The sequence below is a fragment of the Numida meleagris genome, chromosome 6 (assembly GCF_002078875.1).
Source record: "Numida meleagris isolate 19003 breed g44 Domestic line chromosome 6, NumMel1.0, whole genome shotgun sequence".
In the NCBI taxonomy this organism is placed as follows: domain Eukaryota; kingdom Metazoa; phylum Chordata; class Aves; order Galliformes; family Numididae; genus Numida; species Numida meleagris.
Window position 1 is genome coordinate 27765965 of NC_034414.1, and position 17471 is coordinate 27783435.

Sequence of the window (17471 nt, forward strand, 5' to 3'; positions counted from 1 at the left end):
AAACTGCGTATATCTCAGTAGAAATTACCTAAGAAGCTAAAGTAAATGCTGCTAGAACAAGAACAATTGCTACACTATTTCAGAAACAAGTTCAGCAGTCTAAACCAATCTTCTTCAGGGAAAATAAGATAGCAGCACTTCAAGGTGAACATTCATTTAGCCTTAGTTCCATGTTTAAATAAAACAAAGGACACAGTCTTTAAAGGTCTTTTTTCACCTACTTGTAGTCTCTTTCCCAGAATTTGACAGGTCTGGCATAAGAAGTGATAAATATTGCACTTCCCAGGAAAGGATTCAGAGGAGTAGAGAAGAACGCTGATACAGCTGCTTGGACAAATAACATTGCAGAATCTGTAGGATAACAAGATTAAGGAAAGCAAAGCAGCAAAAACTTTCTTCAAGCTTCTGTAATAATATGTGAAGTATACAGCAACACCAAATAAGTAAAAAAAAAATCTCCAAGAAATTTTGTGCAGCAAAGTATCTTTACAGTTTCTCCAGTTGTCAAGAGGATTATGTTTGCTTTTGAAAACAGAAATACATGACGGTATTTGTTGTAGAATTTTCAGATAATTACCACGTCTAATGCAAAACGAAATCAATACTCCATTCAAACCAGCCTACACAAACAATACTCAAAATATGAAAGTATATGGTTAGTGACTCCTGAAAAAGAGAATGGAGCATTGAAGGAAAACTTCTGTCATTTTCTGAGTCATTTAATTCCTATGCTTTTTATGTTAAAATTCTGCTCCTACTTTATCTACTACTGTACAGCTTATAGTAGTGTAGCAAGGTAGAAAGCGTTCACAGTTTTTCATAAATGCTCACTGGACAAACTCATTCATGAAATTTCTCATAATACATAATGATTATAAGATAACATGTTACAAATAACTAACCATAACTGTATAAATAAATGACTTCCTCCCCTAAAAAAAAATCAGCAATTCCAAAGGATACGTGGCACAGCAAAGGGCTGGGCAAAAGCATGGAAGGCAGATCCCCATGTTATCTGCCAGGGAGCAATGTAGGTATATACAAATCTCAGCTTATAAAAGAGTTCCCAAAGCTGTAGGAAAGAAGAAAAAAGAAGCAATTTTGCTGAAAATCAACATACTTAGGAGTACAATAAATATCCTGAGGAGTTTACTGGTCCCCCTAGAGTTCTTGCTGGTGTACAAGAAGTCTTTAGACTTACAAAACGGATGCAATGATGAAGCGACTCACATTAATATGCGCTACATTGTTCTACTAATAGAAACTCATGAGATTTTTAGAAAGACTCATATGCTGTCTCAAGCAAATGTAAGTGCTTTGAGAAGGAGAAGTCTTACAATTCTTACAGCATATTGATTAAAGTGCCAATAAGACTAATGATCTGAAGATCAGCTATCAGTTAAGGGTATAGCCAGTTTTCCCTTTTGGATGACCTGAAATGTACAGAGAGTTAAAAGTTACCTTGCTGAAGAGTATGGACATGAAGAAGAGATCTAGCAGCATGGTCTCAGTAAAACTTTTGTAATCAAAAGTAAAGAAGAGCACTGTGAAAATAACAGTGACGTACTGGCATGTTGGGCTACTGAATGATGAACGCAGTAACTTCAAGCCAGCTATTGTGATCATTAAAGCACCCAACCTGCATAGAAATTCAAAGAAAACAGTTATCTGCTGCCTGAAAGGCTATGTTTATAGACCACCTAAATTGTTGCTCCCGTGCAATGCCAATCTCTTCAAACTCACAGTTTATCTTTGGATTTTGTTCATTTGTCTTGTATGGTGGCAGTATGTGAGCATTTACTTATCTTAAAAGACATCTTCAGACTTTTTCCTTAGAGCTTACTAACCAAGTCTCTCCATCAGTATTCTCAACCCAATCAATGCTCAAAGAATTAACATTATTCGTAAAACAGTCTCGCTAAGTAGTATTAGAGATATCCCTGTTCTCTGTACAGAAATCAAGCCTTAAATTTAGGTTATCAATACTGAGATGCAAAAATGCTGGAAGTGCTCTAGATTAATCTGCAAGAGGATGTTATTGTATACTAGGTTACCATTATTTTCTGCATGACTACACTGACCTAGGTTGCATTGGGAGAAATGCGACTTCATTTTTTTTTTTTTTTTTTGCCAAAAAGAAAGTAACTGATAGACCAGAAGGTTATGGAAATAATACTAAGTATGTTGAATTTGCAGCCTGGATAATCATATTACAGACTCTGCATATCAACAAGGAAATTCTGCTATCACACTGCTAAGTAATTCTGCAACTTCCAATCTTTATTGTATATACTATGATTTGAATGATTTTTCTTTGTGTAGGTTCCTAATTTAAAACTGCAATATTCCATTTAGTTTAAAGCCACCAAAGTGACTCATTCCTACATGAGCTTTCAAATGAAGAAAAATTGTATTTATTCTTTGCCTTAGTTCTCAGGCAATAGCATTAGCTATCTTCCCATTGATTTCACAACTCACTATTTTATTTCCCACCGCAACAGACATACTCAGATTACTAGATAGCCTTTTCTACTTACTCAGTATCCAGTTTCTTTGGACTAGCAATACTCTTAGCACTGCTACTAAGCTCATTGAGGACTATCAGCGGATAGATAACATTCTTCTCTATAAAAAGGAGCCAAATGTGAAGCTTCTCAAACCACATAACATGCGCAGCATCTATCAGGAAATATTAAAAAGATCAGATTGCACTGAGAAATCAAATTCAGGTAACAAAATCTGGATTCACGTTCCAAGTCATTTTATGATTAAACAAAGAAGAGAAGTATCCAGTTAGAAATTAATGGAAAACTACTTCGTTATTAAACATGTGAATAATATCAATAAGAATCAAATTTACGCTAAGATGAAATCTACAACAGTGTTCATCATATCTAATTCTCTAAAGCACTTAAAAACTAGCGTCTTGAAGAAAAACCTAAATGATTTTTAGAAAAATCTGAGCGTTTTTCATTAAGGTAATAATTATCACAAACCTTGAAACTTAAAGCAGTCCTCAAAATCTTAGTAGGACTGCTCTGAAATATATCGGAGTATCGTACACATAACATAGTATCATAATCAGTTCAAAGTGTCAGAGAATCAAAGTAAAAGGAACTGAGTAACTGAAACATAACTAAATCAGATGTCAAGAAATATTCCACCGGTGACAATAATAAAGCAAGAAGTTGAAGTGTGACAATCGTTAATACAAGTTGGTCAGCAACTACTGCAAATTCAACAAGTATCATCAGTGATACTTACTTCGGACTTCAAACTGATAGTATTCCTTGGTTTTCAGCAGCGGGTGAGAAAAGCAATGCCAAGGAAGTTGCTTTCGGAGTTGAGGCAGAACATAATGGGTCACAAAGCCTACCGTACCCACCAATGCATAGAGAACATAACTTAAAATAGGCTAAACAAGAGAAGAATTGAACAAATTAAGATTTGTGTTCTATAAAAAAAATAAAAGAAATTAAAAAATCATACACTAATAATGCATCATTTTCACAAACACCTAGACAATTGCTCATGGAATGGTAATCCAGGAATATACTTCTTCATGAGTAACTGTACTGCCAACTTTAAGATCAAACAGGGAAAGCTGCAGAACAAAAACTTTATTTCTAAAAATTTTTCACTAAGTTTAGAAGCATTTTAAAGTAAAAATAATACAACAGTCTTCTTACATAGTCTATTACTTCTGACCTATCCACACTTCATTAGGTAAATGATAAAGCTACTATCCTTCGAAGACCTAACCCATTTCAAATTTTCATCCGTTGGATAAAAGGAGGTATAAGCATAAGAAAAAAAAATGAACCATCATTCTTCTTATATTCTCAAGGAGAAGGTGAATAAAAAACCTTCAGTTAAGATCAAACTCCTTTATGACACTTAGGAAATGTTACCATATTTATATAGTCCGAAGACTGAATTTCACAGTAACATCTCTTATACACTTTAATAGAAATACCTAAGTAAAATTGGAATTACTGTATCTTGTTATAACTCTAAGTCTATTGCACTATACAACGGTAAAGACCATATAGACAAGTTTCTCAAATGTGGAAGAATGTACAATTCAGGCGTGCTGATGTTCAAACACACAATAGGAGAGGGATTTCCCTTAGAAAAGCCTTGTACACCTGTCCAAATAGAACACTGAAAATAAAACATCTGAAGATCTGAAGCTACCTATACGCATATGCTATTTAAAATTAGTTTATAACTAACTGTGGGCAGCAGTGGGAGTGTGAAATGCTTTTAAAATATGTGCAAGAAACTTTCACTTGTCTGAAATTATAAGCTAACTGATAAACTCATCTGAAGAATATTAAGATAAGTCAGTAACTGCAACTCTTTAGGCAAATGCCTTTACTTAAAGGAATCCAAGTACAGGATGCTGTGCCATGTAACCATCAAGGAGAATGCATATATATGCTTTCAAGATACCAAAGCGGAAGTATTATCTAGAGTGACAAGTCAAAAACGACCTTAAAACTCAAAGGTTCTTTGAAGTCCTGAAAATAAGCATTTCTGGAGAGGGGTACTCCCTTGTCCTGTAGCCTATAGCCACACTAGCATGCAGTTGTGGAGTCAAGTTTCAGCTTCTCAAACTATAATAAGCAAACCTTTTATATTTTTCTTTACACTAACTTAATAGAGACAGATTAAGAGAGGGCAGTATGTATCAGGGGCTAACGCAAACAAACAAAAAACCAAAAGCCAACAAACCCAACCACTTAAGGAAAAAGAATTTCACACTCAAAGCTGAAATGTGAAAGTGTTTAGTCATGTCCTTGTCACACTATATATTTAAAGATAACCTAAACCTACTCATTCTGGTAATGCCATGGCTCTGCTAGGCATTATATATAATTAGAATATTTGTATACAGAAAACAAGTGCCACACTCGATGGAACACCTTACCTGCAAAACTGTAAATACTGTGCTGACGTGAATTGCAAAATAGAGTACACCAATGACTATACACACAATCAGGTCAGACTGCAATCGTTCACTCTGGAGAGTCAAAACAAAATTTTGGAAAACATCAGTTTTGGTTGTCCTCTTCAGAACCTTAACGTGCATCAGCAGTAATAGTGAAACTAATTAAAAGATTCTCCAAAGATGCCAGTGTTAATAGCTTCCATTGAAGTTATCAGAAATTTCACAAGGGCATTGGTTCAAATATGTTAACTGGAAAGGTACCTACTTGAGGTGGGACAAGAAAAATTAATATACTCAATATACTCTCTCATTCTGGACCATTAAGGATTATAAGGATCCTCTGTGTAGCAGCAAAAAAAGTTGATAGGGCTAACCAAGTTTTCCATTTATGGTCTATGAACTGCAATGATCTGTGAATAGAGCAATTAATAGCTCTAAAGACAGCTGCCTACACAAAGATAACTATCTGGTGCAACAACTCTTTTTTTCCTCCTCTACAGAAGAAAAAAGGATGGTTTTGGAAAGACCCTTATGAATGAGCTTCAATTTTCCATTATCACTAACTAAATGCAACAGAAGTTAGTCGTTGGGAACGGGCAGAAAATTAACAAAATGATTAGCATCAGGCTAGTCACAAGAGGGCGATATAGGCTCAGGGTCATTACATGTCATAGTCTTCAAAGTTTAGACTTGCTCTCACTGTAAACACACAGAAAAGCATTACAGGACTAACCACTCTAAAACCAGAAAAATACTTATGCAGAGCAATTATTGCTTCAAGGTCTTAACTTCCTGGGATATGGTTTATTTTCTGCAATACAAGAAATTCTACTTTTTAAAAACACTGAAAGTCATCCTTGGCTTTCCCAGCAACTACAGATATTGAGTTAGAGCTCCCATATGGTCCTTCTGTCCTACTAATGTTAGAAAGACTGTGGTTTCTCTGCTCTGTTTGCAGTTTCCGCGCACTGAATCTTGTCATGCTTGTGTCTGCTGTACTAGGAGTAATCTGTTGATACAGTTAAGCCCTTAGGACAAACACCTACACAAGGAGGTCATCTTTTGTACAAGTTAAATTTGCTAAGTCTTTTATTTACTCCTCTAGACTAATGCTATACTGATCACCATGAAATAGCAACGTAAAGTGCTTAGACTGAATTAAAAAAGAAGTTATTAGAAATGCCTACTTACCACAGAATTTCTAAGCTTTTCAGGTAGAGGATCTTTCACTTCGGACAGAGGATCCTCAGGGTTTTTGTCTTCAGAATTAGGAAAAAATTTTGATTGCACTAAAGAGCTTGAAGAAAAACAAAAAGAACCCACTGAAAAGCATGCAATACTCTGCTCTTAGAAGAGTAAGAAAATCAGATTTATTTACTACAAGTGTATTACAGGAAAAGTAATCCTAGAATATTAGTGCTTCAACATGGAAAAGCTTATTTACAACAAGATCTCCTCAATTTTATCATACCATCAGTTCTCCAGCTACACACAATGATCATCACTAAAGAGAGAACTTAAACTGGTGTTTGAATAAATCTAGCTGCTTATTTACCTAGGAGTCCCTAGGTTACCCCCAGGTAACAAATAATTGGACAAATACCAAACTTCTAAACTGTGGTCAAACTACTCATGAAACTAAACTTTAACATGTAAGTAACAAAACAAAAACTCTACATGCTCCAAAGTTCAGATATAGTCTGAAAATATCAGTTAGAGAACAAAGAATTCCCTGATTTAAATCCAACTGCTAAATTCTCAGAAGACCTGGCATGAGCACTCTGGTAAGGATCTCTGATCTCTCCATCCACAGAAGAGACCCTGACTACATGACTCAGACTACTGCTCAAATTCATCCAGCACTGTAGCTAAATTTAAATTTAAGTTCAAGCTCTGCCTAACCCAAATATGTGTCAATTGAGCTTCTATTGGCTATTCTGTGGGAGGTGTGTTTCTCCTACTTGGAAGTAGTAGTTACGCATGTAAAACAAAGCAACTGGTAAGTACTCATCACCAGATCAATGTACTCCAATGCAGAAGAACAAAAAGACTGTTTCCCCATCTTGGATGGGTGCACTAACAGCTTATTACTGGTTTATATTAATACTTGGTTTGTATCCAAGATTAAATTTGAATTAGTTCTTTGACCATACATTCAAGGGAAGAATGCAGTAGTGAATTAAGTGAGAAAAGTGTAGTACAAAAAAAAAAATCCACGTGTGGCCTTCAGTTTAAACCAATGCTTTCAGCATCTCTTTAACCATTGAATCGTTACACAAATGCACCAGCAGGAAGATGGCACATGACCAGTAATCAGAAAGCACCTGAATCAGACTTTGGTTGTAAAGAAAGGTTGCCCCTCAAAGGAGGAAGCAGGTGCAAAACTTGAAAATTTCACTTAAATTATTGTACCAATATCATACTATTTTCATTTATGCTTGTGTCAGTTTAATATTATCTAGAATCCCTTTGAGAATTGCTTCTTCCTTGAGAAAGGAGAAAAAAGAGTCACTTACAAAAGCACAGAAGGGTCACTACTTTGTCTGCTGAGATGATATGATATTGCCACTAACAAACCACAAAATATGGAGAAGAGAACTGGAATATGCTGCCCATCCCAAGAATCCTAGAGAAAAAAGAAATGTTAATAAGGAGGCGGCAAAATATTTAACACTTATCTGCCACTTAAGAACTCCACATATTGTTGTACAAGAATGGAAATACATAAATAAATCCCTCTACAATTCCACAAATAAGAAATTGGAATTCCAGTAGAAAAATATTGCTCAATATTTTACTGTAGATTCAAAGTTCTAACAGCATACACTCCTTAAGCCCATACCATCTTAATCATTTAATAGTCATGAGTTTTCATAACACTCAAGAGTTTCATACATTCCTCAGGAGCGCGTCCTTAGAATTGCATTTTTGTCACTGATTCTGAAAGCTCCCCATGTTATTCCGCAAGTTTTTTTTGTTTTTTTTTTTTTTTAAATAAGAGTCTGACTTAAGATGAAACCAGTGCTTATGTATATTTTTATTTTCATAATCTGTATTGGATCCGCAAAAGTTCTCTGCTAGAATTTGTAAACTCTTCTGTTAAGTTAAACAAAGGCTAATGAGACAAATGGACAAATCTCCAGAAAGCTAATCATGTTCTGTGGGTGATGTGAGTATTTTCTCTAACAGCTTTTTACTCTCTGCAGAATGAAAAAGAACCAGGTAACGCTGAATTTGAAGGAGCACATTCTACAATCAATCGTAAACTGAAAGCATTTGGATCATTTACACACCTGAAACTAACAGAACCAATATCACACTTCCAAACATAATGGCATTTTAAGAAAGGAAAAGCTGCTTGTTTGTGTAGGCAGGCATACATCTTCACTTTGGCACTGCAAACCCTTTCCTGGCTCTCTTTTCAAATAAACAAGGATCTGAAAACACCATCTATGGTTTGCATCACCAGAAAAAAATATTTAAGAACAACACTTTTTTAGACTTTAACATCTCAATACATGATAACTCTATAAGAAACAAGACAGTTCCGTGATTGTTTCAAGAACTAACACTGAACAGAAGTGAAGGTAAGTGTCATGTTTCAGGCAAATAATAGCCTGGTATCATATAAACAAATCACTCACTTTTTAAAATCAGAAGTCTGCTTTGTTCTTACTTTCCATCTGTTTCACTGATACAGAAGCTAAGCAAATATAAAACCCTACTAAATCAGACTAATATTTCTAATTCATTTTCTGCATATTTGAGATAAAAGGAAAAAGAACAAAACCAAAAACATGAACATACGCTGTGTTTGCAATTTTGCTTACCTTCAGGGCACCATAGCACAGTCCATACAACAACGCTACTGCCACAATACTACAGATGAAACTGTAAAGTGCTGCAAGCAGGCTTGTGGTAGCTGAATGTGAGAGGGAAAGAAAAAAAAAATATGTAATTAGGTTAGAATATGAAAGACTTCAGATTGTTTAAAGAAGTCAGTTTAGCTCCCCTCTGATATTAAAAACCCAACCCACAAAAATGTACCCATTTTCCCCTAGAAATAGATTCATGGCTTTATTTTTTATGGCTTCATTTATATTCTCATTAATTAAACAGTGTTACCATGCAAATGGTTGACTTTGCAATGGAAACAAGTAGAAGAAGTACAGACTAATTAGGACAGTAATTCTATTCTGTAATTATTAAATTCTTTAACTAGCCTAATCTAATGCTCTTGTCACTGCTGTGGAAGAACACACTCACCATTGCCACCAAAGACATGAATATCCAGCTGTTCACAGAGATACATCACAAATGTATTCACCTGAGGCAGGAGACCAATGAAGAATACTATGGGGAAGCATAGTGTAAACACTACAGAGGGAAAAAATAGTTGAAAAAGTGATGAATATATAAAAAAATACTGCATGTTAGTGTACTCTTCAGTTTAAGTTCTAGGGTACTACCTGCTACATTACTCATAGAAGTGACTGAATATAGAGGTTACATTGACCAATATTCAGAAGCTGTTTTTTGAATTCAGTTTTAATTATTACAGAAACTCACGCAGGCCAATTTGGACTTTCAGTTTAAGTTTAGAAAATATCAGCAAGATTTTTTTTTAAACAGATTATGAGATTTGTACATTTTCGTTTATTGTACAAAAAGCTTCTATAAGCCTTACTCATGTAATTAAAAACAGGCAGCAAGTTAACAACAGGCACCCCAATTTAAGAGATGCCAACCATTTCATCTCCTGGTTGCCTGTCACTAATAATGCCTGACAGTTCTACTCATTTACCCACACCATCTCTGAAAAATAATAAAATTTATGTTGTCCTGATGCTAAATGACATCTTTTAAAGTGAAAGTAGGCAACTTGATATGAACCATTAAAATCTCTGCCAATTACAGGATTTATAAAAAAAGTGACAAAATTTCAGTACACAGAATGGTCACTGTCCGATCCTGGGCACATCACTTACTTTCCACCTTATGGAAAAAAAGATATACATAAACTATCATCTGTCACTCAACTGTTATGTTCAAACCCATTTCTCATGTGATAAGCTCTCAGTTCTGAAGGATCAAACCATGAAAATGATCTTAGCAGACAAAATTTGACAATTTGGGAAGGACTTTCAGACTTGTAGCTTCAGTGACAACTAGAAGGACTCGAGGGTATCTTGCTCAGAATCACAAGACTCCATTTTATGTTTCTAACATTATATCCATAGAATGGTTGTATAATAAAGGCCATAACTCCTACTTTATGAAGTTAAATAACTAAAGTCATTTAAAAACATTTAGGTTCAAGGCTTGGGAAAAACAAGTTCAGCCCCTTTTTACTAACACAAGTTAGGAAATACATGCCTAAGGACCAGCTACTCAGGACCTGAAGAAAATATTTCAGAATTCTCAAATCATTACTCAAGCAAGTCTATATAGGAGGCAAAAAACATAGTGTTATCACACTGGGTGGTTAAAAGGTTTCTTCATCAAGGCCTGTAAAACTGACTATCTTGGATCCATTGTGCACAAAATCAGAAAATAAATCTGGGAAAATACAATCTACAAGGAGCAGTCCAGCAAAAATACAACATTTCTGATGGCTTTTGAAGTCCTCAACAGAACTACTCTCTAATGGGCACCACTTAGGAGAACAGAAAACACCTGCTGTTGGAGCAGATTTAAATGAATTGAAGTTTGGTTTGTGGAATAGGTGAAAATTCCTACCAGACCTCACTTGTCTGCTGGTAAGGACACAGCAATGATATTATCTAATCACAAAGTTTGCCCCGCACCTATGTTGTTCTAACTGCTGTTCCTGGGAATGGGAAAAAAAGCAGCTGAGTATTCTCCTTTGTGCTAACAAAGTATTTGCTATCAGCCAGCTTCTCTTGTGAAACAAAGATTTCCAAAACAGCATTTCAGCAACAAGATGCCCAAAGGCAGCGCAGGAAGGGGTGTTAGGCAGGGCTTCAGAGTATAGAAGTGTTATATGTAAATTTACAAAAACAACAAAAAAAAGAGCTGCATTCAGAACACTTCAAATAGTCTGGTAGGTGAAGATGCCAGTACATCTTCCTAAAACAGGGAAAGACTAAGTACTTTAAAAAAAAGTAGGTCTTTCTTCAGAATGCCCACACCATCCATATATAAGGTTTTCTATTTAGGTATGGCAATACGGATATACACTACGGAAATGACTCAAAGTGATGAGAAAGAAGATTTGAGGTCAACAGAGCATAAACAAAGGGAAAATGAGTTCTGTTTTCTTAAAACTGTCCAAGAAAATAAGAGTCTGCTTGCTTAACTTCTTTTACTGTAGCAGATACAACACAAAGAATACCAGTTCATGAATAGCTGCACAAAAGCTGTAGAAAAGCAGCTTTGAAAAGGTCAAAGCAGCATAAAGTAAAACTGCTGAAAATGAAAAATCAGGTACGCTCAAAATTACACATTAAGAAAGATTTAATCTGCTTGAAATGTATTTAATAATTGTGTCCACACTGTCCCACTCAACTGCTACATGAAAATAACCTGCTTTAAGAGAGCCCCAGCTCATTTGTGACAAGGTCCTCTACAAGAGAAGGGGCTATGCAAGTCCAAATCATAACACGTGCCCCAACCCTGGAGGCATTCAAGGCCTGAATGGATGGGGCCCTAGGCAGGCTGATCTATTGGGTGGGAACCTTGCCCACAGCGGGGGTTGGAACTGGATAATCTTTGAGTCACTTCTGACCCAAGCCACTCCACGATTCTGTGATTTAATTACTGAGCAGGTAGGTCCAAGCACAGGGTAGCATATCAACATTCAAGAGCAAAGAACGCCAAGTTCAGGGCTGACCATGGAAACATTAGATAAGACAGATTTGCATAGCTTTTAAATTCTGACACCATTTTAGCTGACAGCTCTGCAGTTTGTGACAGCAAAGCTACAGAAAGTAGTAATTTTCTTATAAACATCAGTAAGCTTAAGTTCCTCTTTCCAAAGAAAACTAAATGAACGGCAGTTAGAAGGCAACAGTGCAACAGCATCACAAGGTTCAACGTATAAAGAAGAAAACAGGTCTACTATGCTGAAGTAAAAAATTCAAATTAAGAGCCACTCACCTATAACTAAGTCCCTGGCTGACAGCAGCAGCAATGGGTTGGTGAAAGCCATTCCATACAACTTGAATCTCGTTGTAGATATGTTTCTGCTGCCATAATCCAACAGCCAAATAAGACCACAACATAAACAGAAATATACAGGCCTACTATAGGCTATGATACGATTATGACCCTGTTTAAAAAAAAAAACGTTTTGTTATTAGCAGAAAACCTAAATTTTTTACCTGTTATAGTTTCAGAATCAAAATTATTTTCTGCTCATCAACTACTTCTATAATGTGCCATCACCTCATATTTTCTTCATAAAATCCTTAAAAAATTGCCTTGCAGGAATAAAAACAGATCTTTTGTGGCTTTGATTTATATAATGAGTACACAATACTTAGACTCAGTTATTTTTACACTTATTCTCACCTGAATTTCAAAGCATGTTTCTCACAACACTAAATGTCAGAAAAACTCTACCAAGGCTTCATAAGCAAAAGGACAAAATTTTAATTTTGACAAAAAAGCAATTGAGATTTATTACTCAGATACTGCTCCTGCAGAAAACAAGTATTTCTGTACTCATTAAAATATACAACTTACTGCCTAAAATAACATGAATGATGGGCTTCAGAGGAATAAAGCTTTACAGTATCTTGTTTAGGATGTTACAAAAGTATTTTGTCTTGGCAAGCTAGAAGATGCACAATAGAATTGTTCAGCACTAGCGCATTAACGCTTCCATGCTCAAATGTTAACACTCACTAGAGCACTACCTACTCAGCCTAAGAGAGCTGGCAAAAAAGTCTCTGAGCACACTAATACAACTGAATTATCTACAAGGTCAAAACAGCGTATCTGCAAAGCTTTGCTAGTTCATCCTAAAACAACGAATTAAAATGCTAAACATATTTTTCATTGTCTTGCTGGACTACTGAAGATTCATCCAAAAACTTATACTGTTCTATAGCACAAGCTGCCTTGAAGCTGTAGAGGAACTCTTTATAAGAGACTGCAGTGATAGGACAAAAGGGAAATGGCTTTAACTTAAACAGATTTAGGTTAGGATGTTAGGAAGGAATTTTTTTTTATTCAGAGTGGTGAAGCACTGGCATAGGCTGCCCAGAGAAGTTACGGATGCCCCATCCCCGAAGGCGTTCAGGGCCAGGTTGGATGGGGCTCTAGGCAACCTGATCTAGAAGTGGAAGGTGCTCCTGCCCACGGCAGGGGATTGGAATTAGACATTCCAACAGACTAACAGCCAGCAGTGTGCTCTTGCAGCCTTGAAGGCCAGCAGTATCCTGAGCTACATCGGAAGAGGAGTGGCCAGTAGGGAGAGGGAAGTGATGGTCCTCCTGTACTCTGCCCTTGTAAGGCCCCATCCGGACTACTGTGTCCAGGCCTGGGGCCTCCAGTACAGGAAGGATGCAAAGCCACTGGAGCAGGTCCAGAGGAGGGCTACAAAGATGACTAAAGGGCTGGAGCACCTCTATTAAGAAAGGCTGAAGGAGTTGGGATTGTTTAGTTTGGAGAAGACCCTGGGGAGACCTCACTGCAGCCTTACAGTACTTAAAGGGAACTTACAAGCAAGAGGGGAACCAACTTTTAGCACTGTCTGATAGCGATAGGACAAAGGGGAATGGGTTTAAACTTAGGGAAGATTTAGGTTGGATGCTATGAAGAAATTTTTTCCTCAGAGGGTGGTGAAGCACTGGAACAGGCCGTCCAGAGAAGCTGTGGAAGCCCCATTCCTGGAAGTGTTCAAGGTCAGGTTGGATGGGACACTGAGCAGCCCGATCTGGTGGTTGGCAACCCTGCCCATGGCACAAGGGTTATAACTAGATGACCTCTAAGGTCTCCTCCAACCTAAGCCATTCCACAATTTTATGATCCTTAAAGTCCCTTCCACCCCAAACCATTCCATGATTCTGTGATAAAACAGGGAGGACAGGATTTGCTAAAAACAAACAAAAAGCACAGAGGAAAAAAAAATACAGCATCAATTCCCTAATCACATACTAAGAGAAAATAACCCTCTTGTGCCTTATGAAAAGTCACATATGAGAAATGGCAAAACATCAAGAAGATCAATTCTTCGTGGAAATTTTACATCTGCTGGGTTAATAAAGTGGCATATGCCTATGACTTACATGTCGAGGGGAAGAAGAATCTGGTTGAACGCTCTGAAACCAAAAAGAGGGAAGTTATCCACTCTACAGTAAGTACATTTTACTCCTCTCTTCCCATCCCTCTTTTCCACCTTAATAGTTCTATCATAAAGAAAGAAAGAATCTTTCTCAATTTCAATATTCCTTACATATCATTAACAGTTACCTGATAAAAATGACTAATAAAAGCTAATTCAACTGATTCAAAAAATGTTTGGAAGCAATTGCATAATATGAATACTTTGAGGTACATCAACTTAAAAAGAAAAAACACACTAAAGCATTAATTTTAGTTTGTGGGCTTCTTTTTAACCAATAAGATTTTGTTCCTCCGTGGGAAAACAAAAAGTGAAAGAGTACAACACATAAAGGACTTTTCAACAAACTTAGAACTATGCTAGTGAAATGATCTTCCATAAGCATCTACAAATTTCCCACTAAGGTATATTTTGCTTATGTCTAAAGATGCAATTTTTACTTAACTCCAAATAGCCTGCAATATTCAACCTGAATTATTTCTATTGTTTACACAAAGCAAAGATAGAAATTAAAATACCTTTAACAGTGAGTATTGGCAACTGGCTATAACCAGGCAGAACTGGAAGACCCAGATATCCTTGAAAAAGCCCTCAATAAGAAGTACGGAGCCCAGAAATGCAACTAGAATAGCTAGGATGACAGCTAACACATTTTCAAGGATCTCACGATTCCTGTAATAGAGAGAAAAAAATACAGAAAAAGGTATTAAAAGCTAGTTATGTTTAGAAAAGGTGTACAAGAACAGCAAAGGTCAGAAGTTAACAACAGATATGCTGTTGGTAGCAAAGTAGTTAAGAATAGATTTGAACTTTTGTAAATTAATTTAGTACTCTTAGTAAAGATAAGAGCTGCCAGAATATCTAGCGATAGCTGACAGCTATTAGTTTCTTATGAAATCAACCTCTAAAAAGCCACACTACTGTACTGATTACTTCAAGAAAGGTCATTACCAAAATGTGAATACTTAATATATTCCCAAAGCTGATAATTGGAAGTTCATGTTTATTTTATTCCACTAAGCAAATGGAGCAGGGACAACAGGTTACAATATTATATGACTCTTTGGAACATCATGTACAATGTTTACTTGCTGAAATAATACCCATATATGCCAGGTTCTAGCACATGTTAATTAGTTTATTGAGAAACTAACTTACTTTCTGGCATTAAAGATAGATCAAACAATGACAGATGTGTTGCTTAAGATGTCACTGTCACACTCACACAAAGTGAGAGGGCTTTTTCTAGCATTCCTGGAGAAATAAAGAGTAGCTTTTGCTATTTTAGAAAAAAAAATTGGTATTATTATTTCATCTTTCACGGTACAGTAAAAACAATCCTTAAAGGAATGCTCACAGCTAATTTACCATTTTTTAATCTTCAATTTCTGAAGTCTAGTAACATACAAGGATCTCACCTATCAAATAAAGCCAGAAGAGTTAATCTATCAAAATTTATGCTAATCCAAAGCTTAGGCAGTATCCAAAAACGATAGTACTGCTTGACTTTTTGAGCTGCTTCCTCTTGAGGTTGCAAGTGGTCCTGAAGGTCAGGGCTCAGGTCAATATCTTGCTGCTCCAGTAGATCTGTATCTATGGTTAGCAGTCTGTTCAACCTGATCTGGGGAAGAGAAAGCTAAAAGAAAGTCAGTATTAACAGAAGTTCCTTCTTACGTATCACTGCATTCTACTGAATGCTGCTTTGAAAAAAAAAAAATGTTACAATTGTTTAGCTTCAGTTTTAAGAAATGAGATTTTAAACAGTTAGATATGTGATTTTTACTTACTTTTCCTGCCCTTGTTGCAGCAAATGAAGAGCACTAGCAGCAATAATAGTTGGCATACAACACAACTGTGGCATTTTAGCATATGCCTTATTTCAAAGTACATACGTACTAAGCACATTATCCCATTTACTCATAAAACTTCTAATTTGAAGACAAGTAAACTGATACATGAGCAGTAATAATGCATATAAGAACAATATAAAATTCTGAGTTAAAACAAATTACAGTCTATTTCTTATAGTCAACTAATCTGCATGCACATCCATGCTGAATGGTTGGTTTTGCATGACAAAGCCACATGTGCAGCCATCAGTGGTCAAACTCACTGCATTCAGAATATACTGAGATACACACACAAGAAAAGCTCAACCCTAACTAGTCCAGTACTGCTTATGATTAACTCTAGTTGCTCAGTATTCTGTAGTCTGTCACTTCAGAATTCTCTTGAATTCACAGTAGTACTACCATCTAAAGGAGAATACTCAAACCTAAAAAAACCATTACGCACATACATGCTGTCTAACTCAGTTTTACATTTACAGGCCAAGAACCTCCTTAATGCACTGACAATTAAAATATCACTTAATGAATAAGTTAATGATTTTTAAGGCAGAAAATAAAATTAAATACTCAAGTCACACAAAGTGCCAACATTATACAGTTATATATTACAATTTAAAATTTTCCTCATTTTTGTAGCTTTTTCTTAACTCTTTAAAGTATCAGTATGTCATAACTATCCTCAGCCAGCTTTTCCTTCCTAGAAGGATACTAAAATTAATTAACAAGGAGGAACATCCACTTTTTAAAGGAATTTAAAAGAAATACAAAACACACCATTTAAGATGAGCTGTTTTAAAAAGCAGGTGCTTCTTGGACAATTTTTTAAAATTCTGATTTCTTAAAAGGTAGAATCAATATAATGTATCATTTCTCACATAAGTAACCAGTTGAAGTTCCCCTTTAGATATGTGGGCTAAAATTTTATAAATGTAATTAATATGCCTTATACAAAAGTACCTCTACATACATCCCCAATGGAACCACACTGGCAGTTGCATGTCAGGGGCTGGAAATCAAACAAAATTCTAGCAGGCACTAGGTGAAGACCACATTCTTGATCAAAAGCATGGTGAGATAAATTGAGGTTTCTTATTCTTTTCTTAAGTGTGAAAACAAAATTTATTCTTCCCTCTTGATTAGGTTATCAGATACTTCAATATATTTCACTTTACCTTCCTAGCTTAAGAATCATGATCTTAAGGATTACGACCACCTGCTGTGTTTATTTTGTATAGACACTGAAGCAGTAGAGTTCAGAATTATAAGCACAGATGCATGTGGACTTAACAATAATATAAAAGGTTGAGGTCAGAAAACTATGGAATTCTAAAGTTACTTGCAGTATAAAAAAGCCTCT

At 35.9% G+C, this 17471-nt stretch overlaps 1 protein-coding gene across 10 annotated transcripts in view; it reads right to left on the minus strand.

Moving 5' to 3' along the window:
• PCNX1 (pecanex homolog 1) overlaps nt 1–17471 on the minus strand; it is an 84973-nt gene that overhangs the window by 17526 nt on the left and 49976 nt on the right. For 7 of the 10 annotated variants that reach the window (XM_021400997.1, XM_021400999.1, XM_021400996.1 and 4 more), the window contains 14 exons: nt 15683–15900; nt 14783–14936; nt 14209–14241; nt 12074–12245; nt 9221–9331; nt 8785–8876; nt 7471–7580; nt 6146–6251; nt 4934–5026; nt 3265–3415; nt 2538–2679; nt 1462–1639; nt 964–1072; nt 222–351 (listed from right to left, as the gene is read on the minus strand). In XM_021400997.1, the coding sequence (XP_021256672.1) occupies nt 222–351; nt 964–1072; nt 1462–1639; nt 2538–2679; nt 3265–3415; nt 4934–5026; nt 6146–6251; nt 7471–7580; nt 8785–8876; nt 9221–9331; nt 12074–12245; nt 14209–14241; nt 14783–14936; nt 15683–15900 (1799 nt within the window). The remainder of the gene's footprint in view (nt 1–221; nt 352–963; nt 1073–1461; nt 1640–2537; nt 2680–3264; nt 3416–4933; nt 5027–6145; nt 6252–7470; nt 7581–8784; nt 8877–9220; nt 9332–12073; nt 12246–14208; nt 14242–14782; nt 14937–15682; nt 15901–17471) is intronic. The other 3 variants (XM_021401000.1, XM_021400998.1, XM_021401002.1) reach the window with 1 other exon arrangement.